Source organism: Monodelphis domestica, chromosome 7 (genome assembly GCF_027887165.1).
Source record: "Monodelphis domestica isolate mMonDom1 chromosome 7, mMonDom1.pri, whole genome shotgun sequence".
In the NCBI taxonomy this organism is placed as follows: Eukaryota; Metazoa; Chordata; class Mammalia; order Didelphimorphia; family Didelphidae; genus Monodelphis; species Monodelphis domestica.
The window spans coordinates 230,338,070-230,365,300 of record NC_077233.1 but is presented as its reverse complement, the minus strand read 5'-3'; the positions used below and the strand labels follow the sequence as shown (position 1 = coordinate 230,365,300).

The window sequence follows — 27,231 nt, the reverse complement described above, 5'->3', positions numbered from 1 at the left end:
ACCACCATGGTAATGACTTCTTGTTTTTCTCTTCATTTCCAATACTCTTTTGCTCCTCATTCACTCCCATGCACACTCTTTATTTCCTGAGACCACAAGGGGTCATCTCCCCCTCATTGTTAGCCTTTGATTTGATTTAAACACTTCACACATTCCCATTCTACCCACCCCCCACCCCTCCATTAAAAACTATTTTTTTAACCTAGAAAAGAAAAGATTGGGGAAAAAACAAGCTTCTGAGAATAATTGTTTTATTACAAGGCCAGTGATTGCCATAAAACAAAGCCTGCTGACACCCAGTTGTTTGGTGATGGTTTTATATATATGCTATTTATCACTATAAAGAAAACCCCATTTATTCTAGTGTTTGTAAGTGTTTTTAATGGGAATGGGATTGTATTTTTTCAGAAGTTTTTTTCTTTTATTGAGATTTTTATATATATATATATTATTTCTGTTCATTTTATTTTTGATATTATCAATTTTGCTGTTTTTCTAATTTTGAATCATCTCTGCATTGTTGGTATAAAATCTTATCTAAGACCTTCTTAACTTCTGCTTATTGCCATGGGAATGTAGAGTTTGGGAGAGAGGACACTGAATAAGTATTGAAGTTTCCTCAAGATTAATCAATAGATCCCAAGAGACATTTTCTATGCTTCATTTTATATCTATATATCTCAATTCCTTCTCCCCCTTAGAGTGAGGATTTAGCAGAAATTATTCTACAGTTGGGTCATAAATTCTTTGTATATTGAAGAAGTTTGCTGGGAGTAGCTAATCCTAACTTCTTTATTTTTAATGTTAATATATTATTATATATACTTATATATATTATATGTATATGTAATATATTATTCATTTTAAATGCAACTGATTCCATGTCCAATAATGCGAGGAACTCTTGTATTTGTTTTAAAGGGAATACTTCTATTATTTCTCTATGGCATATTATGTTGGCTTTTAACTTAATATAGATACTTTCTGTCATTTTAATGTTTTATTTGAAATCATGGTTATTAGATGTTGGTCAAAGTTTTAAAAATATGTTGATATAATCATATTTTTTTGTAGTATTATACGTTTTTTAGATGTTGAATTTCTAATTTTCTTTTATTTGTCCCTGACTAATGACAAACTTCTTTTTCAGGTAAAAGAATGGGGAAATTCCAACAGTTCAAACTTCTTCTCTGGAAGAATTTCCTTTTCATGGTGAGATAGCATTTGTGGAAAAATGCTGGAGGAGCTAATGACCCAAGAAGAAAAAAAATCTTGCAGAATAATTTTCTCTTACATTTCTTGATTTTATTTTTGTTAATGTTGGGACTATGGGTGAGGGGCTAATATTGAGAAAATCAGAATTTAGTATCTAACCTAGACATGGTTAACAAACTAGTCATTGGTCAGTTGTCCAGAAACCTATTTAAATAGTTCTGACCAAGGGAAAGAAGTCAGAAAATCAGGTATAAGTATTCCCAAATCAAGATTGATACCAACTTAAAAGTTCTAGGCAAGCTGTGAGTTAGATACCAATTGGACAAGGAGATTGCAAAACAGACACAATTACCAGAGATCTTAGAAGAGAATAGATCAAATGCTAGCTAGTCAAATGGGAAACAAAAACACAGAGTCTGAAGGGTAAGTAAGTTACTGGAAATTGTTAAAATTTTGAGCAGAAAATTGAGAACTAAGGGGAAATATTGGCAGAAGAACAGATAAAAGATACAAATACCAAGAAGAGCCTTATGATACTCAACTTAATGCTATACCCAAAGTAAGAGCTCAGTAAGCATTTATTGAATGACTTCCTGAGTAACTGAGATAATCATCTGCTTCAGCCAGATGACTTTTATATCCTTGACAGGGCAGGTGAGAGTACCTACATGGATTAGAACATAGTAGGGTAGGAAGAATGCATATATTATTAGGTTAAAATCTTTCCACCTTTCATGATACTAGAGTGGTACAGAATGACGTTTTTAAAAAAAGAAACTTTCAGTGGAAGAGAACTCACTGGGTACCCCATGTGCCTTGGATTAATACTGATTTTTTTTTTCTTTCAGAAGCAGATTTGGCATTTTATAGTCTTGGAAGTTCTAATGTCATCAGTGTTTGCTTTATTAATTGTGTTTTTTCGTTCTGTTGAACTTGAAAAAACTACTGAACCTAGTAGATATAATTCTTTTACCGTCAATAGACTACCTAGGATATTGGAAATTTACCGCTCTAATGATTCCTGGAAGCTGTTCTATGTGCCTTCTAAAAGTGATGCAGTGAAGACTATCATTGGCAGTGTGCAATCAACTTTGCGCTCCTTGAGAGGTTAGGAATTACAGAAAGAAAGAGGTTTCATGTACACTGCATTGTTTAGTTGAGTACATTCTTTATTGTTTCCACTCATAGTAACAGGTCCTGTAAGAGGTGATTCTATACACAAGTATGAAAATTTTAAGTTGACAAAGAAGGGGAATAAAAATCAGATCAAATCATTTCTCAGTGTAACCTAGTCTAAATAATATAAAGCATTAAATGAAAAAAATGATACATATTATTTCTGTATCATTTTAGATCTGTTACTTTTTGTTGTTGGCAGTGAAGCCAGCATGGTACAGTGCAAAATCTAGTGTCTAGAATAGAAACTTTATTAGTTGATGAGAGTCATTGTTGTATGTTAATGGAGTCTATGTGACAAATTGTTAGCCTACAGTATAGAAAACTAGGGAAATTTCTTCCTTCCAAGAAAGGAACTAAATTGTATGCATTAGTAAGGCTAGTCAGAAAGGCATCCATATAGAAGTAGGACATAGTGTCCTGGAAAAAAAAAAAAACATTGGGTTGGAAGTTAAGATAGGTGGGTTTGCCACTGCTTACTGGGTGACACCTATGTAAACCCCTTGATCCCAGTTAAGTTTGTGAAAAGAAGAATTTGGATTAGTTGATTTTTAATGGCCATTTTTGTTTTAAATTTTTGTTTTTCTCTAATTCTTCTTGTTTTCATACTATTTCTTTGGTAGTTTTTATGCCTTGAAGAATTTTTATAATTTATTAAACATGCAACTCTGCTGATAAATTTACTACAAATTTATATTATCTGTCTAATCTTGGCCTGTACTGCTGTATAGCAGTCCTTTTATTCTTCACCAATCAGTGAAGTGAATACTCATGCTGACAATTCTAAACCTTTTCTTTCTCTTTTTTGTTGACATTTTTATTTTTAGGTGGGGGAAAAATAAAGCTTATAGACATAGCTAATCTTGCTTACAAGTTATTATTGAATACATTGTGTCAGTTCTGTTCACTACATTAACTCATACTAGTCCCCACAAATTCCTATGAAACCAGTCTTTTGCTTTTTCTGACGGCACAGAAATGTTATCCATTACACATTACAAAATATGACCAGCTATTTCTCATTTGATGGGAACCCACTTAATTTCCCACCCTTCATATAACAAAAAGAACTGAACAAAAAGAACTGCTATAAATACTTGTATATTTATTGGTCCTTTTCCATCTTTCTTTGGCCACTTTGAGATATGCCTAATAGTGGAATGGCTAGGTTAAAGGTAATTTAGTTTAGTGACTTTTTGGACACATTTCCAAATAATTTTCCACAGTAGCTGCATCAATTCATAGCTCCATCAACAATGAACAAATGTGACTTTTCCTATGTCCTTCCACCTTTTGTTATTTTCTTTTTTTTCCAAGATAGTTTTGTTTACTTTCTCAATATAATGGGTAGGAAATGGTACCCTGGAATTGATTTACTTTGCATTTGTTTAGTTATTATTGATTTTGGTGATTATTGAGTATATTTTCATCTGAGTGTTGATAGCTTAAACTTCTTCCTTTGAGAACTATCTACATGACCATTTTTCATTGGAGAATGGCTCTGTTATTTATAGAATGAGTTTTTTATATGTCCTGGAAATAAAATTTTCATCTGAGAAACCTATTGCAAAGATTTTTCTCCAGTTATTTCTTCTTCTAATTTTAGCTGTATTAATTTTTTGTGTGCAAAATTTTTACATTTTATGTAATAAAATTGCGTATTTTGTTTTCTAAGCTCTTTTTCTTTTATTTAGTCACAAACATATCTTAAAGGAAATTTGTTCCTTAGATCTCTACTTTAGCTATGATAGGACATCTTAATCAATAAATAAACATTTATGAGTGCCTACTATGTGTTAGATATTGTGTTAAGTGCTGGACACAAGTAAAGTGTCCTTTTGAAGTTTATCTTGGTATATGTTATGAGATGTTGGCCTAGAATTATTTTCTGCCACACTACTTCCAGATTTCCCAACAGTTTTTGTTGAGTAATTGAATGCTTAGAATTTGGGATGTTTGAATTTATCAAACCTTAAACTGTTGCTCTGAGCTTGTGAAACTGTAAAAATATAATATAATTCTGCCATTTCTCCTAATTGGATGTCCAACCTTAATCCATCATCTTGACAACTCTAAAACTGATAACCTCCAAAACACAGTTCTTACTATGGCACTTCCCTTTAGCCTCTAGAATGAAATACCGACTTTATTTGTCATTTAGAGAACTACATACTTTGTCTCCAACTATCTTTTCAGACTAATAGAACATTGCTTGTATAGCATAATAGATGGAATGCTAATTTTGTAGAATCAGAAAGCTTAGGTTCAAATCCTACCTCTGCCATTAACCACATTTTTTCCCCCTGTTTATGGTCTATTTTTTCAAATTACACATAAAGGGAATATTCTTTTCAAAAGGTCCAAAAGACAATTGATATTGTTAGACAGGATTCCAGGAGAGAGCTTGGGGCTGGATGTAGTGATCTGGGAGTCATTTGCATAGAGATAATAATTAAACCCAGGGAAACTGATAAAATCACCAAAAGAGAAGGTATATAGAAAATAGAAGGTCTAGAATATACAGTTGTAGGAAATGATATGGATGTTGAATCAGCACAAGAGTGGACAGATAGATTGGAGAACCAGGAGAAAAAATTCAGAGAAATGAGAGTATCTGGGAGGAGAGAATGATCACCATTTTCAAATGCTGCAGAGGAATCAAGAAGGATGATAAATCAGGATCTTGCTGCCACTTGTCATTCTTCTAATATAACAACATATCTTTAAACATACAATGGAGTGATTTCTATTTTAATACCTACATCATTAATCAAAGGAACATTATAGAACATCTATATATGAAATAAAACACTTAAAATTGTCTCCCAAATATTCCATTCTTTTTTTCAGTGCATTAAGCTTTAGCAAGGTTATGCGCTTTAACTTTGTCCCCATTTGTTAGTGTTCATTTTTAGTGGTTAGTGAAATCAGTGAATAATTGTTCATTTTTCATGTACTTAATTATATCAGCTAAAGCTTTTTTATGTCAGTGAGTATTTTTTCTTCCTGTTCTGAAGAAAACAAATGACTGTCCATTATAAAATTACTCTAGTGGTTTAGAAATAATTGAAGAAAAAGTCCTAATAATTGAGTATATAAGGCAATCCCTCATGTGGATAATGCTGAGAATACTACTTCTAGAAAGGCATGACGATCTGTAATGGGTTTGTGAGTTCCCTTGATTTGGGGCATATGCAGATGTTTTGATATTTCCACTCTACTAATCTTGTGTTGAGAAGATGGGTTATTTATTGATTGGTTGCATAACTAGAACTGGTGTGGAACTGCACTATTACCCACGTCCCTCAACCTTACATGTAAGTAAGAAAAAAGAATGAAGGAGTGTAGCACTGTGAGAAATGAGAGTTTCTGATTAAATTGTTCCAACTACAACTGTATTCCATATCTCTCTTTAGAGAACTTTGAATGTTTGCTATCCCTTGGCAAGTTTAAGAAGTTTCTATCTTGTACATGGAAGTTTCTTTATAAATAAATTGAATTGTGAAATTCACATATCTCAGAAGTTATTACTTTATGCAAACAGTTAAATTTTCCAATTTTCTCTTTCTACAGTTAAAGGCTTTGATTCAGAAATGGATTTTCATGATTACATTTTTTCTGGTGTGAACTCATCTTTGTTACTGGCTGTCGTCGTTTTTCATCACAATTTTGATGATGAAAAAGACCCCCTACCCCTTAAGGTGAGAAGGTCTTAACTAAAGTCACCTTCATTTTGATCTTTAAGTAATTATCTGTGACACTGGCTTTCACTGGCATTCTGATGCTTGATTAATAACCGTATTTACCATATGATAACCCATTTGACTCGCAACAAAGTTCTCAGACTGAGTCTCAGAAGATCCAACCAAGGAACAGTTTGTTTGGGTGTAGATCACATGTCCTGTTTTGTTTTGTTTTGTTTTGTTTTGTTTTGTTTTTCTTGTAGAGGCTCAATTTTATGTTTTTCTGAAGCCTTGTCATTATTTATTGTGTTGGAGAAAGCAAAAAGGTTAGTGTAGGGAAGGAAATATGGTAGTGATAACTAAATTGGGGTATGGAGTTTGATGTTCACAGGTTGAGAAAGAGTGGTACTATGTTGTTAGCTGGACCTGGGAACATATGCAACAAGTAGTTGTATGTAGGAGAGATGGCAGGAAGCATCAAGGTCTTACTAATGTATCTCAGCGGTGTGGCAGAATTGTTAAAGCTTTTAATGAACTAAATCCATAAAGGTGGGAAGTGGGAAAAGGCCTATCTAGAGACCTGAAAGCATTAGTTTTTCAAAAAGAAGGCATATAGATATGAAAAGGTACCAATAATAATTCACATTTATGTAGCATTCTATATTTTAAAAACTACCTTACAATTTATCAAGTATTTTCCTTATGACGGTCTTTTAGGTGGGTAGTACAAGCATGGGTAGTGGCACAGTGGATAGAGTACTGGGCCTGGAGTCATGAAAATCTAAATTCAACTCTGACCTCAGAAACTAAGTTTGGGCAAATCTTTTCACCCGTTTGTCTTTGTTCTTCATCTATAAAATGAGCTGAAAAAGGAAATGGCAAGCTACTACATATCTTTGCCAAGAAAACCACAAATGGGGTCATGAAGAGTTAGTCAACTAAAAAATGACTAACCAAAAGCAACAACAAACAATTATTATGCCAGTTTTGAAGATGGGCATGTCAAACTCAGATGAAGAGATTTGTGTATAGTCACATAAGTAGGACTTCAACACATCTTCTGATTACAAATTCAGGGATATTTCTAGTATACCACAGATACCTTTTTGTTGATAATGAACCTGTCATCAAAGAAATCTAATAATGTTCAGAAAAGAAGATGGGCTGGTGATACCATCCAAAGTGAATGTTAGCTAACGTGCTTTACTTGTATACTCATAATATCAAGAAAGTGAGGAAGGGTTTTAGGCTTACAACCTTCAACAGAGAATACAGACAAGAGGAAGGCTGGTTAGGCAAGGATGGATTATGATGTGTAGCACAGGCACAATTCAACAGCTTCAGTGAAACCACAGATCCATTTAAGTATTTGAGATGAGTCTTTAAAGCCTTCATTGTATTTAGATATTAGAAAATATTTCTTAATGTTTCTGAACCTCAAAAACAAATACCTATCATCTGAAACCTGGCCTAGCCACATCTATTGAATTCCAATCAACAGATACTGCAAGAAATAACCTATATATAGTAAATCTATATATGCACATATAATAAACCTGTATGCCTACCTAGAAGCTACTATAAATAATATAATATACTATAATATAATCATCTATAACAAATTATAACTAGCATTTATATAGCACTTTATGGCTTGCAAAGAACTTGACTTATAGCATTCTCTTGTCCCATAAGCTCTTCATCATTAAGTTGGCAGGTCTTGCTGCTCTACTCCCCATAACATTCATCTTTTGTCTCATATAATCTTATTTCTCACCTTAAATATTATATTAGTCTCCTAATTAGTCTCAGTATGTCCTACCTTTCCCTTTCCAATCAATTTCTTACTTTTAAGAATATTCAGTAATCAGATGCTGACTCTGCCACACATCCTCATTCTGTTGCTCAGAAATCTTCATCGGTTTCCTAATGTCCCTAGGATAAATGACAGATTGCTTTCCCTCTTTGGTACTGAAAATCCTCATAGTGGCTCTCAATCCCTTTTGCAGGCTTATTTCTGAAATAAGTAAATTACTTGATCTGGATTGATGGTAGTTTGGTCGAGTATTCTGTTCCGTTTGTATCAGGCTGTAGGCCCGATCTGGTAGGCCTCACCACCTGATTGACTGGTAAACCGCAATCTTACTGCTGGTGCTTTTATAAAAAAGGGTCTATTGAATATTTCAACACAGGAAAAGGAAGGAGGGCCAAGGTAGATTTCCCTAAACATTTTCTCTATTTCTCCTCCTTTCAATCTGTGAGATCCTCACAGACCTGTCTTCTGGTTTTGCTGCTCCTTACTTCTACAAAACCCTATCTAGCTTTCCTGACTAGTACCCCCCCCCAAAAAAAAAAATATTGTCAGTGGATGAGTGGATTAAATAGGGTGGAGGTAATAGCGAAAATCACCCTAGTGGATACAGCCAAAAATGGCTACAGCTTCACTTGCTGACAGATCCCTGGGTTCAGGTTGGTTTCTTCTCAATACAGATGAAATCTGTTAGGCTTCTGGAACACAGGGATAGGTTTATGGGAACAGAAGAAATCCAGGTGAATCCCAGAGACAGGATGGTTGATAGAAGAAATTGCAGGATCAGGGCAAATAGCTTCCCATAAAAAATCCGTTTTTTTCCTTGCAGGAAGTACTCTCTCCAAGCTCACAAAGAGACAGGAACACCCCCCCTCCAGAACTCTGTTCTTATATCTGTTTCTCACCTTATATCGTTTTCTCACACTCTTTGGAACCTTTACCGTTTATGCATGAGCCACCTTGATTTGCAAAGTCATGCATCTGTCATTTCCCTCTTTCACTTCACATTCCTCATTACTGTTGTATTCTGCATTCCATTCCCCACCCCCACCCCAAGGGCTCTTCTCCATATGAGATAGAGAAATGCTTGCCTCTGTGTCTTTGCACAAATGGTTTTCTGTGTTTGGAATAAACTCCCTCCTCAACATCCACCTTCTCAAATTCCTAATTTTATACAAAGCACACATTTCAGGTACTACTTCTAAGATCGACCTTTCTTCCTTCCTTCCTTCCCTCTCTCCCTTCCTTTCCCTTCCCTTCCACCTTAGAATCAATATTGGTTCCAAGGCAGGAGAGTGGTAAGGGCTAGGCAATGGGGGTTAAGTGACTTGCCCAGGGTCACACAGCTAGGAAGTATCTGAAGCCAAATTTGAACCTAGGACCTCCTGTCTCTAGAAAAGTCTTTCAATTCACTGAGCCACCCAGCTACCCCCTAAGACTTTTCTTGACTATTGTAATTTCAGTTGTTTCTGACTCTTCAATTATGTCCAACTCTTTGAGGGTGTTTCTTGGCAAAGGTAATGGAGTGGTTTGGCATTTCCTTCTCCAGCTCATTTGACAGGTAAGAAAAGCAAGGCAAACAGATTAGATGAACTTCCCCAGGGTCACATAGCTAGTATATATCTGAAATTGGATTTGAACTCAGGCCTTCCTCACTCTAGGGCCTGAATGGTATTCACTGTGCCACCTACGCGCCCCTTTTCTTGATTACTCCATCCCAGATATTACTTACTATATATTACTATGCTATAAATTCTAATTACTATAGAGCAGAATTTTTTTAGCCTAAAATCTTTGAACTTAAAAACTCCCATTTCAGTTTAGTTAATTTCTTTTGTAATCCTATGTATTTTATTTTGTACATTAAGAAATTATTCTGAGAAGGTTCTATAACATAAAAAAGTTAAGAACCCTTATTTTTGAAGAAGCATGGTATAGTGGATAAGAGTTGAAGTTAGGCTTACTTTTTTAAAACCTTACCTTCTGTCTTAGAATCAATACTGAGCTACCCAGATGCTCCTGGGCTTAATTTTTGCTACATTTTTACCTACTTGTTAACTATATGCACAGAAGATATGCCCAGTGTGCTACTCTACCTGTAGTAGTACTTCTGAAACTTGTGAATGTTCTTAATGGCCACCAAGATGACAAATTTTGTTTAGCTGCTTGTGAGGCTTACTACACTCTGGGCAATATACTAAAAGTAAAATGTTTATGATGAAAATAGTAAGAACTATACACTATACAGAGTATATATAGAGCTGCTTTGTGATGTACATACCAGACTTATTGCAAATGGCATGGCTTCTCTTTTTAGATAGACCCAGAAGAGCCTGAGGCAGCTGCATTCTTTGACAGAAATCAACCACATTTTTTTTCCTGAGTTACCTGATTACTGTAGTATAAATTTCTCAAATATTGCTTCTCGATGACATAAAGAACAACATCAACATCTAATGTTTCTTTTTTTTATGGAATGAGAGTAGCTCTATTAGTTGTAAAACATTTCATGAATGCATAAATAATTTAAATTTGTATGAATAAAGTAAGCCCAGATGGTAGAGATATAAAAAGGTTCTTTCCTCCACCCCAAACAAAAAAAATGAATCTTACCATTAAAAAGCTGTTATGGTGACAGGGATTCTTAAGACACAAATGAAGAAGAAAAGAATGACTCCTAAACAACTATAATTAAAGTCAGAATACAACTTGGGCACACATTAAGTATAATACCTGGAAGAGACGATGCAAGAGTTTAAAATGAGGTAGAAATGTTTTCATAAAGGAAGTAAGCACAAGAGGAAAATTGGAAACAAAAGGAGAGTTATGGAACAATTGGAAAGAGGCTTAATAACTTAGTGAAAGAGTTACTAAATTTGCTTACACAACAAACTCCCTGAAGATAGTAGTAACAATTATTATTATTAAAGTTAGAATGGTCCTTCAAAAAGAAGCCAATGACTCAAGGAGACAATAAGAAATATTAAAGCAAAGTCAAGGTACTAAAAAAATAAGAGAATTTAAGATATACCAAAAAGAGCTTACTTAGGAAAGAGTTTAAGAGAGAATTTAAGAAATGCTGAACTTCTTGAAAGCTGTGACTTTAAAAAGAAGCTAGCCATTTTGTTATTAGTGATATGTTTCAAGAAATCAAAACTGCCCAGATTTCTTAGAGGCATAGGACAAAGTGGGAACAAAAAGAATTTATTGGTCACCTCCTGAAAGAAATTCAGAAATTAAAATCCCAGAAACAGTATAGCCAAAATCCAGTTGCTCAATCAAAGAAAAAATATTGCAAGCAGTCAGAAAGAAAGAATTTGAATACTTAAATGCTATAGAATCACAAATGATTTAGTAGCCATCAGTATAAAAGAGTAAAAAAAATTTAGAATGTAAACTAGGGATATAAATTTAGAGGAAAGAATAACTTATCCAGAAAAACTGAATATAACCCCATAGGGGGAAAATTGATTTTAAAAAATAAAATAGAGAACTTACAAGTATTCTTAATTGGCTAAAGGATTAGTCCTAACCAAAACAAACTCTAAAGATGTAAAAAATATTTATAGCAGCTTATTTTGCAGTGGAAAAGAATTGGAAACTGAGAGAAAAGCCATCAGTTGGGGGAGTAACTGAATAAGTTATTTCATATTAATATGTTATAAAAAATACTGAAAGGAATAGTTTTAGAGAAATCCGAGAAGACTTGCATGAAGTGATTCAGAATGAAATGAGTGTAATTGGGGAAAAAAGACATTTTGAAAGACTTAAGAACTCTGATCAGTATAATGACAGATCACAATTCCAGAGGACTATTAATGAAACATTTTACCTATTTTCTAATAGAAGAAGGATTCAAAGTGCAGATTGAGACTTTTTAAAAAACATGGTCTATATAAGGTTTTGTTTTATTTATATATATTTGTAACAGGGTTTTTGTTTTTCAGTGTATGATGGGGTTAGGTGGGAAAAGGCAATTTTTTTCTGATAAAATTTTTTAATTTTAAAAAGTTTGTATGAGCAGAGAAAAAGTAGCATTTGCTGCTTATGCCATGTTAGGATTATTGCAGTATGATTTAATGGAAAAAATAATGTATTTGGAATCAGAGTTCTGAGTTAAAATCCCAGCTCTAATTAAAGAAATTCACTGAACCTTTCTGGGTTTCAATTTCTTCACCTCCAAAACAAGAGAATTAGATGATAGCTAAGGTCCCTTTTAAATTTAAATTTAAATTTATTTTATTTAAAATATTTAATTTAAAACGTGGGATCCCATTCTGCCATTCCTTAACTCTTATTACCTGGATTTGGTCATTTCAATGCTGTGAATGAACTTCTGTAGAATTTCCCATCAAAACTTTAAATTTCTTTTGGCCCAATTTTTTAATAGTTTTTTTTTCTACAGACAAAATTTTCTCATTGTTTTTCATAGGTTAGTTATACTCTGCGTTTCAGTCCTATTTCAAAGATTTCACGTGTAGCTAACACTTGGTATACGCAGACTCTTTTTCGACCTACAGAGGAAAAACTAATCCACAGTGCTGCTATAACACAGTATGGAGGATTGCCTGGTGAGAATAAACTTATTAAACATTTATTTAATTAATATTCTAGTTGTTTACCAATACTTTATGTTAACATTTTTTGGCCTGTAAAGAAATATATTTATGTTAATCTTATCCCTGTGAGCTAGGTGGTTTAACTGTTAATTATGTTATTGTTCAAAAAGAATCTAGCATCTTTGAAAAGCTATATTGCTGAATATTGGAAATAGGCTAATTGGAAATTGCATGTTAAAAGTAAGAGGGGCCAACTAGGTGCCTCGGTGGACTGAGAGCCAGGACTAGAGAGGGGAGGTCCTAGGTTCAAATGTGACCTCAGACACTTCCCAACTGTGTGGCCCTGGGCAAGTCACTTAACCCTCATTGCCTAGTCCTTACCACTCTTCATCCTTGGAACCAATACCTAGTATTGATTCTAAGATGGAAGGTAAGGGTTTTAAAAATAAAAAATCCCTTCTGGAAGTATTGGTTCCAAGACAGAAGGTAAAAAAAAGCCAGTCAATTAACAATGAATAAAGCTGGTCAAGGAAAAATGTTTTAGAATAGGCAATTCTACATGAATGTATTTTTCTGGTTTGGGGAAGGGAGTACACTGAAAAACAAAGAGAAAATGAAGCAAGTAAGATTGAGATATTCTCTCTCTTAGCAATATGAGTAACAAAATAATACTGCTATCATAACAGTTCTGACTTGGAGTTGCTACATTTTTGAGAGCCTGGATTAGGAGTTAGGAAAACTGGTATGATGAAGCTACTTCCTCTATCAACTTGATTTTACTCATAACACTTAAGTTCTATGTCCCTTTGTGCTCCAATGGGCACTTTGTTATTTTCTTATAGAAACTATAGGAAGTGCAGAAATTTGTAAAGTGCTGCAAAATAAAATTTGATTAGTCATCCCTTACTATTGATCTCCGCAAATGGAATTACTTTTGGAAACTCTGAACATGGGCCATCCAGGATGCTTTCACATGCATTTTTTACACTAAAACTGAAATGTACTTTATAAAACAGCAACTCCAACATTAACTTAGATTGATTTTCTTTCTTCCTTAGATTTTGTTTTACTTTTGGATCAAAATCCTCTCCCTTTCAACTTTCCTTTCATCCCCAGCCCCATTGGGAAAACAAACAAACAAAAAAATCTGTAAAACTATGTATTGCTATACAAAACATTCTTATGTTACACATGACAGAAGAAAACATCAGTCTCAAATCTACTTCCTGAGCAAGTCGCATGTTTCTTCATGAATCTCCTGCAAATGTGGTTGCTCATTATGTTAAATAGTCTCTAAGTCTTCAAAAATTTTTCTTTCTACAATAATAATGTTATTGCATGCATTGTTACATTTTTCTCACTTCCCCTTATATTTGTTCATGTAAGTCTTCTCATATTTTTTCTGAAAATATCTCCTTCATAAATCTTACATTACATTCATGTACTTGTTCTGTCATTCTCTAATTGATAGGTACCAACTCAATTTCCAATTCTTTGCCATTACAAAAAGTTGCTATAAATATATTTGCATATATTAGTCCTTTTCCTCTTTCTTTGATCTCTTTGGTATATTGACCTAGTTATGAACCACAGGTCATTGGATCAAAAATTTATATACGGTGATAGCACATTCAAAGTTGAGGCCCCCTGGCCAAGGACTAAACTCCCCTGCCTGGGTTGAGCCAGGGGCCAGAGCAAAATACATAGGCTAGATATCTTACCCTATCTTCTCTCTGATTCCTTACTTCACTCTTTCTATATTTTGTAAATAAATTGTTAAATAAATCTCTTTGGAATTTCATAAAATTCCTGGCGACCCTACTCTTGAATAATGCAGTCCAACCTTTTTATATAAATCCCTTTTCCCCCTTACAATAGTTAGGAAGTGCCTGAAGCCAGAGGTCTTTAGGCTTGGCTCTCAAATCATAGAGATACTTAGCTGCTAAGTGGGATTGTAAAGTCACAGAGGACAAATTACTGAGAGCTTCTTTTAGTGTTTCATTTAGTAGAATGTTTTCATCTCTGAGATGAATCAGAAGACACCTAGAGTACATGAAAGAAAAGCCACTGGCACACAACTTAGAATAATGCCTCTCATGGTATACCTTGTGCTATTAGAACAGTTGATCAACTTTACTTATTACTTATTTTTGCTACAACTCCATTCATTTCTCCTCCTGAGGTCATTTCTAGCCCTGACCATGTTATACTGCTGTCCTACTGGCATATGACTGACCCAGGGAACTAGAGGTCATTCAGATAAAGTTACATAGCATCTGAGAGGCAGCCCAGAATACTTGCAAAGAAGTGACTAATTCTAGCAGATAGAAGACCTCATCTAGCATAACACCTAGAAGAAACCAGAAAGTCTAAGATTGAGCCTTTCCTAGTTATAGAGGTTATGAGTTTGATAGCTTTCCTTTGAAAAGTTCCGAGTTTCCTTACAGGTATATCTGTCCACATCAGGTTTGCCAAAAAACCAACTAGTACCTTTAGATATTCAAGAACTGAGGGAGAAGAGATTTTTTTAAAATTAGGTTTTTTAAGAATTATTAGCTTAATTCTAACATATGTTCAGAAACAGACATTTATCCTGGCCTTTTTATAAAACCCTTACCTTCTGACTTAGAATCAATACTGTGTATTGTTTCCAAAGCAGAAGAGTGATAAGGGCTAGGCAATGGGGGTCAAGTGACTTGCCCAGGGTCCCACAGGTGTCTGAGGCATCTGAGGTGTCTGAGGCCATATTTGAACCCTGGACCTTTCATCTCTAGGCCTCACTCTCAATTCACTGAGCCACCTATCTGCCCCCTAAAATTGCCTTTTAAAAACCTCAGCAAGTAGTACATGCTGTGAGAACCACAACAAACAGAAAGCACTGTGAGAACTGTCTTTATTTTTCAATCAATTATATAATTAACTATAAAGATATGATCTTCTGTAGAATATCATCTGTAAAAGTTTGCCTATTTTCTTCTCTTTCATCAAGTATGTTTTCAATCTGTATAAATTAATCTCAGGAATGTGTTTGAAGAGATAGCAGGCACATTAATGCTTGTTGATTGACTTGACTGTACTCCAGAGTTCTGTATTGGTCATTGGTTGGTTGCATCTCATTCTTGCTAACCACGAGCTTTCTTCTTTTCCTTGGCAAACCCCCTATTTGTCACCTTTCCTCTTAGTTTTGGAGTTCTGCTACATTTATTCCTTTTTTCTTTCTTCCTTTTCTAGTTCTCTAATTTTTCCTAGCTTTTCTCCCCCCTTCAGTTAGAGTTAAGTAAAATCACTCTTCCTCTCCTTTCCTTTAACTTCTTTTGTCATTTATTTTTTTCTAGAAAGAATTTTTAGAATATTTTTACCTCTTTTCCTCATTAATTCTCTTCCTTTTCTATATATTATAAACTTTTATTCTTTAATTCTTGATCCTTATTTGTTCCTTCTTTAGTCTTTGTGTACCTCATAGAATTAGAGCTTTTAAATTACTTATTTTCAGTTCCCTTTTATTGTAAGAAGGAAAAAGATGCCACAAATATGATGAAAAGGGGTGTTTAATAAAGGAAAAAAATATCTTTGCTCCAGCAAGCTCCTGTTCTCCCCCTCAGCTCTGGACCAAAACTGGATCAAAAAAATCCCTCCCAGTGTGGGATTGGGTCCTTAGACCAATCCCACACCAAGATGTAAGGGGAAGGAAACCCTGGGTGGTGTAGGGAATACTGGGGGATTTGTTCCCCAATATACAGTTTTTCAAAACACAAAACCCCCCTGGGATCCATTGATAGACTAATCTCCCCAGTGGATCCTGCAAACGCAATTAAACATAACTTCAACTAAAGATACATACAGTTTCTAAGGGGAAAATTCAACAATTTGGGGACAAATGGAAACAAAAGAGAAAAAGAGTAAGACCAATTAAGGGGCAATCCCTTTTGGTATAACAGTTGTACATACATAATAAATGCATCCAAAAAAACAAATGCATCCAACCCCCCGCGTTCAATTCAGCACATCCAAAAGTTTGCTCAGGATCTCTTGGAGCAGCATGTGGTCTCTGCAGGTGTCTTTATGGTATCTTCTGTAGGCTTTCTAGATTTTGGGAGGTAGCAAGTTTCGTACCCTAAAATTACTTTCAAAAGGACTTAAACTTTGCATTATAAGATAATAATACATTCCCCCCTGATGAGGATATTTACAAACACAGATCACACAGGGATAACATGGCTGAGGTATGAGGTATATGAATCATTGCCAAAAAAATAAAAAATGTCACAAAAATCCAAATAAAAGAAAAAAGTAATTACTGGATGGAATATAAAATATCCAAATGTTATATGAAAAAAATCCTCAGTAAGAAAAAATAAAATCATAACATGTTCTTGAATCAGGGCCCAATTAGAGTGATTTTATGTATGATAAGCCTGTAATACTAGTCATGCATGTACCCACTCAGCAGCCAGAACTACAGTAAATTGTCACCATTTGAAAGACAGAAAATGGACTAGATATTTTAAACAGATGACAAATATCATTCCCTGGTTTTATCTTTCCTCGTCTTTCAGGGATAGGGGAGCCAGAACAGCCAGTGTTAGGTAATTGATAGAAAGTGTTGTATGGGGATGTGGTACAAGGAGTCCTGTGTCTAACATATGTCAAACAGCCTCAACCTTGAGTCTCACACAAGGTTCAAGTCCTCTTGTATTGGTGCAGAATCTCATCAATCCTACCAGGATTGATTTGTCTCTTTGACCTGTGTGCTCATTTGGTACTATGCAGGTTGTATTTGTGCTTCCTTGGTAATGTGCAGGTGAAGTCTGTGCTCCTTTGTGATCCCTTTTCCAGGAATCAGACACATTTATGAAGCAAAGTCCCATAATATTTAAACAACCAGTGGCAGTTTCCACAGTCTAAGGCTGTTGGGCATGCATTTACAGTTAGGGCTAATGGATATTCTAAACCTAATGTAAAATCAAAAAAATATTTTCATATCGGTGACATGTGATTCAAATACAAAAAATGAGAGAAAGAAAAAAGGAAAACTCAAATACTATTTTGCACATGCAAGGAAAAACAATAATAAAATGTTTTTAAAATCAAAATGTATAGCTTACAATCAGCGACACACTGTGTCAATCAAGGAGAGGTAGAAGACAAATATGAGATCCATTTCCATTTTAACTTGATCCACAGTGTTAGTGCAAATGATTTTCACAAAGCAACAAGTTTACAAAACAGTAGTATAATAGGTAATGCACATTCAAAGAAAGTACTAAATTCTCAAAATTCATAAAAAACATATCAACTTATCTAAAGGTTCCTAATACAGGTTTCTTCCAACTAGTCTATGGACTTTTTATAAAGGTATTTTCTCAGGTTCAAGGATAGGATGGTACAAATAAAGATAGTACACATATCCAATAACAAAAATACAATAGCTGAAAATGTCATAGAATAATAGCAATATTATAGATTAACCAACAGATATATATGTAATATATATACTTAAAATTAAATCTCAAAGCAAACAATCAACAAAATACAATAGGATATAGTTACTCATCATCTATAGAAGGTTCTCTCTTTACATGGAAGCAGTAGATCCAAGAATCCTTTTCTCTAATTTTAATGGCTATTGGAGTAATTAACACAACTTGGAATGGATTGCCATAGGCAGTTTGAGTTGCCCCAGTATGCCAGAAATTCTTTATGAAAACTTTGTTACCTGGGCACAAGTCATGTAGTGAGAAGTCTATAGAACCTGCCTATACAGGAGCTCTAGATTCATGGAGCTCTTGCAATTTGGTCTGTAAATCTTGTATGTATAAGGCAATAGAAGTATCTTCCCCTAGTAACAATTTATATGCAGGGAAGAAAGGCTTAGCCTGTATAGGAGGATATCCAAAAAGCATCTCAAATGGTGAAATATGTAGATCTCCTCTGGGCCTGGTTCTAAGATAAAATAGAGCCAGAGGGAAAATTTCAGGCCATTTTAAATGAGTCTCAGTGCACAATTTTCCAATCATAGTTTTAAGTTCTTTATTCATTCTTTCAATTTGACCTGACCTCTGGAGATGGTATGGTACATGGAATTTAGGAGTTATCCCCAAAATGAATAAAATTGAGAGAGGATCAGATTGGTAAAATGAATGCCTCTATCCAAATCAATGCATGCTGGCAGGCCAAAGTGAGGAATAATTTCTTTTAAAAGCACTTTGGCAGCAAAAGCCACGGTGGCTGGAGCAATAGGAAATGCTTCAGGCCATCTGGTCAGCTGATCTACTATGACCAGACAAAATTTATACTGTTCAGCTTTTGGTGTAGTGATAAAGTCAATTTGCAGGTGTTCAAAAAGATGTGTATGCCAGAGGATGCCCTCCAAAAGCATTGCCACAAAAGGCATGCTGATTAAATGCATGGCAGGTAGGGTAAGCTATACACACTTTAGAGGCTATGGTAGTTATACCAGGGGCTATCCATACTCTTTTAACAGAGATCACAATTCCCTGGGTACCAAAATGACCATTTATATGAATAGATTGGCAAATTTGATGATTAAAAACTCCTAGGGAGTAGGGGTTTTCCTTCAGATGATACCCATACTATTCACCAAATGTAAGAAGTAAAAAGATGCCACAAATATGAAGAAAAAGAGTGTTTATAAAGGAGAAAAAAAAAGAAATATCTCTATCTCCATCTCCATCTCTATCTCTATATCAAGCTCTTGCTCTCCCCCTCAGCTCTGGACCAAAACCAGGTAAAAAAAAATTCCTTCCCAGCATGGGATTGGTCCATTTATAGACCAGTCTAATGCCAGGATGTTAGGGAAAGGAAACCCTGGGAGTTTCAGGGAATGCTGGGGGATGTGGTCCCCCAGCATATAGTTTTTTCAAAACACACATTATAAACAATTTATATGATACTGCTTGTAGATCTTGTCCCTTACTCCTTTTTTCTCTTGTGACTCGCTCTTACAAATACAGATTTCTACAGGAAATGAGAGAGTGGAAGTGTTGCCCAATGATAGCAATTTTCTGGTAGAAAATGGATCAATCAAACCATTTTTAATTGCTGCCTTCCTTGTGATCATTTTCTTAGCTATTTGCCATGGAATCTTTTCTTAGTCCATGCCTTTCTACCCTATTGGATTGGTTGTTCCCAGAAACTCTTATGCCCTTTCTCCTAAGGCATGTTGCTCTCCTTAGAGGCACAACCTTCTCTCGGCATCATTGTTCTCCCTGAATACCAAGGTTCCATTAAGATATTAATTTCCTGTAATAGAATATCTCTTGCATTCCATGTAAATGTTTGTAAGTGCTACCCCGCCCACCACTGAATTGAGATCTCTCTCCCTTCTTTTAGTCCATTCCTTTGCCATTTCTTTTTCTTCATTGTTTACCATTGACTTGGTCAAGATAAATCTCACAATCTCCTCTTTCTCCTCTCTGCTGTTTTATGTACCCTCCCATTTTGCATATTTTTTCCACCAAAAAAATATTGATTCACCTGTTCATGGTATATTGTGAGGTTTAGTCTGTGTTTTCCAGACTTTTTCTTCTACCATTCATAACTTCTTATCTTTATCTCTTTGTATACTTTTAGAAAGAAACCTATTGATGGTCTGTTGTTGTGGTATTATTTAACTTCATAAATGTATCTTTTTCTATTTTTTTCTTTTTGGTTCTTATAAATGTTTTGGAGCCATTTTCTCCCTTTTCTGTCAGCACAATAGTTTTTTATGATGGAATTCCCCTTTTTTACTCATTCTTCCAGCTGATTTTCTGACTTTGGGCTTTAAGTTCAGACTTTTGGGGAGAATTAGATAGCTCTTGTTGCTGCTTTCTTGTGGGTATTGAATGTTGTATTGTTCCAGGTTTTTAAAGAGAGATCATGTTGGGGACCTGCAAGTTTTCATTGTTCTCAAAGTGATATGATTCAGGGAAAAGTGTTTGCTGTCCCCTCATTTGTGCTCTGCAAGTTCTTAGTCTGTGGGTCCTGCTTATTTCTCTGAAGGCTTTGTATGGGGTTAAAAGATACGAATGCAATTTATTTAACTTCTTCAGTTCAAATCATGTCTTCTTGCTTCTGAATTTTCAGGGTATATTCTAGGGCTTGAACTGCCACTTTAGGACACAGGTTTCCTCTCTAATCTGCCCCAAATCTGTGACCTGAAAGTGGGTCATAGGGAACAGAGCTGTCAGTAGAAATCTTTTACTGTACCCTACACAGGTTTAGTTTCTTCTGTTCTGTGTCTGGGTACCCTTCCTGTCCTGATGCCCATCTTCTCTCTGTACTCATGTCCCAGGTAGTTGTGTTCCTGTAGACCCTATCCCTGCTATCCACAGATCGCTCTTCCTGTTTCTTTAGGTCTACCTGGTTTGGGAGAATGATCCATTGTTATTTTTTCTTCAATTTTCCCATAGTATTCATTCCAGTGTTTTTTATATTTGTTTGAAGGAATTTGGAGATAGAACTTGTTGCATTTCTACTTGCTTTTCTACCATCCTGGCTCTGCCTTGAATTTCAATTAATTTTAGTTGATAAAACAGCACATACAAAAATCATATTTTATTTCTTCTTTGTTTATGCTTATTTCTTCAATTTCTTTTTTCTCTTATTAAACTATCTAGCAATTCTAGAACTATATCAAATAATAATGGTGAAAATGGGTATACTTGCATTACTACTTCTTTTTTTTTAAACCCTTACCTTCCATCTTCTGTATTCAATATTGAATATTGGCTCCAAGGCAGAAGAGTGGTAAGGGCTAGGAAATGGGGGTCAAGTGACTTGCCCAGGGTCACACAGCTGGGAAGAGTCTGAGACCAGATTTGAACCTAGGACCTCCCGTCTCTAGGCTTGGCTGAGCCATTGAGCCACCCAGCTGCCCCCCTTGCATTACTTCTAATCTTATTTTAAAGGCTTCTAATTATTTCTGGATTATGTATGATACTGATTTTTGCTTTTAGATCAATGTGGCTGACCACATTGAGGAAAGGTAAATTTATTATTTTGCTTTTTAATTTTTAAAATATAAATTGGCATTATATTTTATCAAGACTTTACTGCATCTATGTAATCTTATGGTTTTTATAGGTTTTACCATTAATGTAGTCTGCCATGCCCACATTTTTGCTAATATTAAACCAACCTTGCAACCTTGCATAGAAATAAATATATATATGTGTGTATATATATATTCTTTTCAGTTTATTTTCAATAAATTCCAGAGGTCTGTCATATTCAGCTTTTCTAAAATTCTTTTCAGATTCTTATTGTCTTTCATGTTTATCTTTCTATTAAAATTTTCTGGAGCTGAAAGTGGCACATTTGGGATCCCAAATATTAGTGTTGCTGTGTATTTCTTTCCATATTTTGTCTATCTTTCCCTTTAAATATTTAATAGTTGTACTAGTCAGTGAATATCAGTCAATCAACAAGCATTTATTAATTACATATCATGTGATATACTTCTAGATGTATATATAAAAAGAACAAAATAATTCCTACTCTTAAGAGTATAACAGCAAGTATAGAGATTTAAAAAAATTATTTTTATTGTCATGCAAAACATACTTTCATATTGGTCACTGTTGTAAATGTATATTGTACATAACAAAACCCCCAAATAAAAGCATAAATACAATGATGTGAAAGACTACTCCATTCTTCCTCTGGAGATGGATAGCATTCCTTATCATAAATCTTTAAGATTCCAGATCATTGCATTTCTGAGAGTAGCCAAGTTTTCACAGATAATCATCATACATTATTGCTGTTGTTGTGTACCGTGTTCTCCCAGTTCTTCTTATTTCACTCTGCATCAGTTCCTGCAGATATTTCCAATTTTTTCTGAAATCATCTTGCTTACCATTCTTGTAACACAATAGTATTCCATCACCAACATATTGGTTGTTCATCAATTCCTCAATTGATGGACATCCTTTAATTTCCAATTCTAGCCACTACAAAAAAGTTGCTATTAATATGTTTGTACAAGTAGGTCCTTTCCCCTTTTTTATTATCTCGTTATTATCTTTGTGATACAGATCCAGTAATGGTTTTACCAGATCAAAAGGTATGCACAAGGACAGTTTTATAGTCCTTTGGGCATAGTTCCAAATTCCCCTCCAGTATGGTTGGATCAGTTCAGAACTCCACCAACAATGCATTAGTGTCCCAATTTTGCCACATCCTCTTGAATATTTACCATTTTTATTTAATGCCATAGTGGCCAATCTGATAGGTGTGAGGTAGTACCTCAGCATTTTAATTTACATTTATTAAATCAAAAGTGATTTATAACATTTTATATGATTATTGATGGCTTTGATTTCTTCATCTGAAAATTGCTTATTCGTATTCTTTGACCATATGTCAATTGGGAAATGACTTGTATTTTTTATAAATTTGATTTAGTTCTCCATAGATTTGAGAAATTAGACCTTTATTTATTATAAAAATTTTTTTCAGGTTCTTTCCCTTCTAATGTTGGTTATTTTAGTTTTATTTGTACAAAAGCCTTTTAATTTTAATTTAATTTAATTTAATAAAAACAAAATCATTCATTTTATATCTTATAATACTCTCTATCTCCTCTTTCCTTCTCTAAACATCTGCCAGATAAACTATTATGTATTCTCCTAATTTAGTGATGGTATCACTCTTTATATCTAAATCATATATACATTTTGACCTTTTCTTGGTATAGAGTGTGAGATGTTGGTCTATACCTAGCTTCGGCCATACAAGCTATTTTATTACTTGGCATTACTATTTGTCTTTACCACAAAGTTGCATAAAATGCCCTTTGTGTAATTTATCTTAAAAATGCAGGAAGACTTTGAGTTTATGCAATTAGGCTATTATTATCATTAGTGAAGTTCATTAGTTAGAATTATAAATTTGAATTCTTATTTTCTCAGAAATTTTGTTCTTATTCCAAAAGCTGGAATCTTTGGGTTTATCAAACACTAGGTTGCTAAGGTCATTTACTTCTATATATTGTGTATTTAATCTACTCCATTCATCTTTATTCTATTTCTTAGCCAGTACTAGATTGTTTTGATGATTGCTACTTCATAATACAGTTTGAGATCTGGTACAAATTCCCTTGATATTCATGACCTCTTGTTTTTTCAGATGAATTTTATTATCTTTTTTAGTTTTATAATTATTTGGTATTTTCATTGTTATGTCACTGAATAAATTAATTTAGGTAGAATTATAATTTTATTATATTATCTTAGCCTACCCATGAGCAATTGATATTTTCCAGTTGTTTAGATCTGACTTTATTTGTGTGAAAAAGCATTTTTTAATAATTGATTTCATATAATTCCTGTGTTTGCCTTGGCAAATAGATTCTCAAGTTTTTTCTAAACAATGATTTTAAATGGAAATTTTCTTTCTAATTCTTAATGCTGGACTTTGTTGGTGATATATAGAAATACTGATGATTTAATATGAATTTATTTTGTGTTCTGCAACTTTACTAGTTTTTAGTTGATAAGTATGCCATCATTTGCAAAGAGTGATAGTTTTGTTTCCTCATTGCCTACTTTAATTCTTTCTATTTCTTTTTCTTTCCTTATTGTTAAAACTAGCATTTCTAATACAATATTTTTGTAATAGCAATGATAATGAACATCCTTATTTTATTCCCAATCTTATTGGGAAGGCTTCTAACTTATCCTCATTGCAGATAATACTTGCAAAAGGTTTTAGATAGATACTACTTGTCATTTTAAGGAATGACCAATTTTTTTATACTTTTTAGTATTTTTTATAGGAATGGGTGTTGTATTTTGTCAAAGACTTTTTCTGCATCTATTGAGATAATCATTTAATTTCCATTAGTTTGATTATTGACATTGTCAATTATGCTGATAAGTTTCCTAATATTAAATCAGCCGTGCAATTCTGGTATAAATCCTACCTGATCCTAGTGAATGATTCTTTTTTTTTTTTTAAACCCTTACCTTTCATCATGGAGTCAATACTGTGTATTGGCTCCAAGACAGAAGAGTGGTAAGGGCTAGGCAATGGGGATCTTGCCCAGGGTCACACAGCTGGGCAGTGTCTGAGGCCAGATTTGAACCTAGGACCTCCAATCTCTAGGCCTGGCTCTCAATCTACTGAGCCACCCAGCTGCCTCCTTCTAGTGAATGATTCTTTTGATATGTTGCTGTAGTTTCCTTGTCTAGTGTCTTATTTAAAATTTTTGCATCTGTATTCATTAATGAAACTGGCCTATAATTTTTTTTCTTTGATTTTTCTCTTCCTGTCTTAGGTAGTGGTACCATATTTGTTTCATAAAGAGAGTTTGGTAGGATTCCTTCTCTGTCTGTTCTCCCAAATAGTTTATGTAGTATTGGTATTAATTATTTAAATGTTTGGTAGAATTCACTTGTGAATCCATCTGGCCCTGGAGATTTTTTCTTAGCTGGTTCCTTGATAGCTTCATCAATTTCTTTTTCTGAGATGGGATTATTTAAAGATTCTATTTCCTCTTTTGCTAATCTGGGCAATTTGCATTTTTGTAGATATTTACCTATTTCACTTATGTTGTTAGATTTATTGTCATATAATTTGGCAAAATAGCTCCTCATGATGACTTTAATTTCCTCTTCCTTGGTGAGTCTTGCCCATTTTATTTTGGATACTGATTATTTGATTTTCTTCTTTCCTTTTTAGAATCAGATTAAACAGTACTCTTTTTATTTTTTCTCCCATAAAACCAACTCCTAATCTTATCTATTAATTCAGTGGTTCTCTTTCAGTTTTATGACTTTCTCCTTTAATTTTTAGGATTTCCAATTTAATCTTTAAGGATTTTTAATTTGTTCTTTTTCTAGTTTTTTTCTTTGCATGCCCAGTTCATTGATCTGCATTTTCTTTATTTTCTTTTTTTAAGTGTTTAGAGATACACATTTTCCCCTGAGAACGTCTTTGGCTGTATCTCATAAATTTTGATATGTTGTCTCCTCATTGTCATTCTTATTAATATCACCCCCTTTTTAGCATTAGATTATTTAGTTTCTAATTAATTTTATTTGTCTTTCCATGGAACTTTATTATGATTTTATTGTGTTATGATCTGAAAAGAATGAATTTTTTTTTGCATTTGGTTGTGTAGTTTTTATGCTCTGATACAATGATGGCAAACCTATGTCATGTGTGCCAAAGATGGCACATAGAGACCTCTCTATGAGCATGTGTACCCTTTCTGGCAGAGTTAGTTACTAAAAAGGCAGAGGGACCCCAGGGGAGATGTTCTCTCTACCATGCCTCCCTACCCCTCTGTGCTTACTCCATCCTCTGACTGGAGCACTCAGACTACTCCCCTTCTTTTCTCCTTCCCCTGTCTGGCCTGAGGCTCCCATAACCCTCCTCCCTTAGGAGAAGAAGCCAAGGCTAAGGGGGGGACTTGGAGTCTGGGCATTCAAAGAGGAGCAGACTGAGCCCCCACCACAGACTGTGTGCAGACACCCTGAGTGGTGGGAAGGAAGGAAACAGTGGCAGAGGCTCATGCCAAACACCCCACTTCCTTCTGACTTCTGAACCTTGCAGAGCCTCCCTGCCCCTTCCCTAGGGCTCCTCCTTTGCTTTCAAGACCTGAACCTCCCAAAGATGAGCCTGCTCCCAGGCCCAGGGAGGGTCCCTCTGATGCACCAAGACTCCCCTTCCTCTCCATCTTGGGGACCCTTCAAGACCTGCCTGCAGTGACCCCCACCCCATCAGAGAGTTTTAACAAGTGTACACATGCTTGCTTGCTGAAGGGAAGGAAACTCCAAGACTACTCCTTCTCCAAAAGTGGGGAAAGCATGAGGCCCCCTGGCAGGTTCACCCTCACCTAGAAGACTTCAGTTCATATGGACTATAGCCAGACCCTAATCATTGATAAAATAATCCTTGCAAGCCCAAACTTGACCTGAAACCAGAACAGGCTTAGCTGTCCAAAGAATGATTTTATTTTTAAAAAAGGGAAGCTCACCTTATTCTAGAACTCTGTTTAGGCTGCCTTCTCCCGCTCCCCCCCAATCTAATGGTGGCAGGACTTGCTGGCCCAAGAATTTCTCCTACTTGCTTTTCCTGAAGAGAGCTGCCTAAGGTACTCAGCAACATCCTGAAAAGTAGAACATACTCCATACAGGATCCATTGTCTGAGTGGGGCACCTGGCTTGGGAGGGCATGGTACTGTTTGTAGTCTGGTCGGGGTGGGGCATGGCATATGGTCTCTAAAAGTTTTGCCATCACTGCCCTAATACATGATCAGTTTTTATGTAAGAACTATGTACTGCTAAAATGGAGGTATATTCCTTTCTATTCCCATTTAATTCTTTCTAGATATCAATGAGTTCTAACTTTTCCAAGATCTCATTCACTTCATTAATTTTTTTCTTCTTTATTTTTTGGTTTGATTTATCTAGATTTGAAAGGGAGTAGTTGAGGCCCCCTACTAGTTTAATTTTACTGTCTTTTTCCTCTTGAAGTTCATTTCATTTCTCTTTTAAAATTTTAGAGGCTATACCATTTGGTGTATATATGTTTAGTTTTGATATTATTTCATTTTTTATAATTCCTATTAGCATGATGTAATTACCTTCTTTGTATCTTTTAATCAGATCAATTTTTGCTTTAACTGTGTTTGAGATCATGATTGCTATTAACTATTGTTTGTTTTTTTACTTCAGATGATGAACAATAAATTCTGCTCCAGCCCCTTACCTTTATTGTCTATGTGTCACACTGCCTCAAATGTGTTTCTTGTAAACATATAATAGGGTTCTGGTTT

At 34.7% G+C, this 27,231-nt stretch overlaps 1 protein-coding gene across 4 annotated transcripts in view; it reads left to right on the top strand.

The window, feature by feature from the left end:
- Positions 1-27,231, top strand: part of LOC100026548 (phospholipid-transporting ATPase ABCA3-like) — a 314,104-nt gene that overhangs the window by 24,137 nt on the left and 262,736 nt on the right. For 3 of the 4 annotated variants that reach the window (XM_007498226.3, XM_007498223.3, XM_007498222.3), the window contains exons 2-5: positions 1,151-1,212; positions 2,064-2,322; positions 5,965-6,092; positions 12,317-12,455. In XM_007498226.3, the coding sequence (XP_007498288.2) occupies positions 1,159-1,212; positions 2,064-2,322; positions 5,965-6,092; positions 12,317-12,455 (580 nt within the window). In that variant the 5' untranslated portion in view covers positions 1,151-1,158. Of the gene's footprint in view, positions 1-1,150; positions 1,213-2,063; positions 2,323-5,964; positions 6,093-12,316; positions 12,456-27,231 lie in introns of those variants that run through there. The other variant, XM_056806545.1, reaches the window with a different exon arrangement.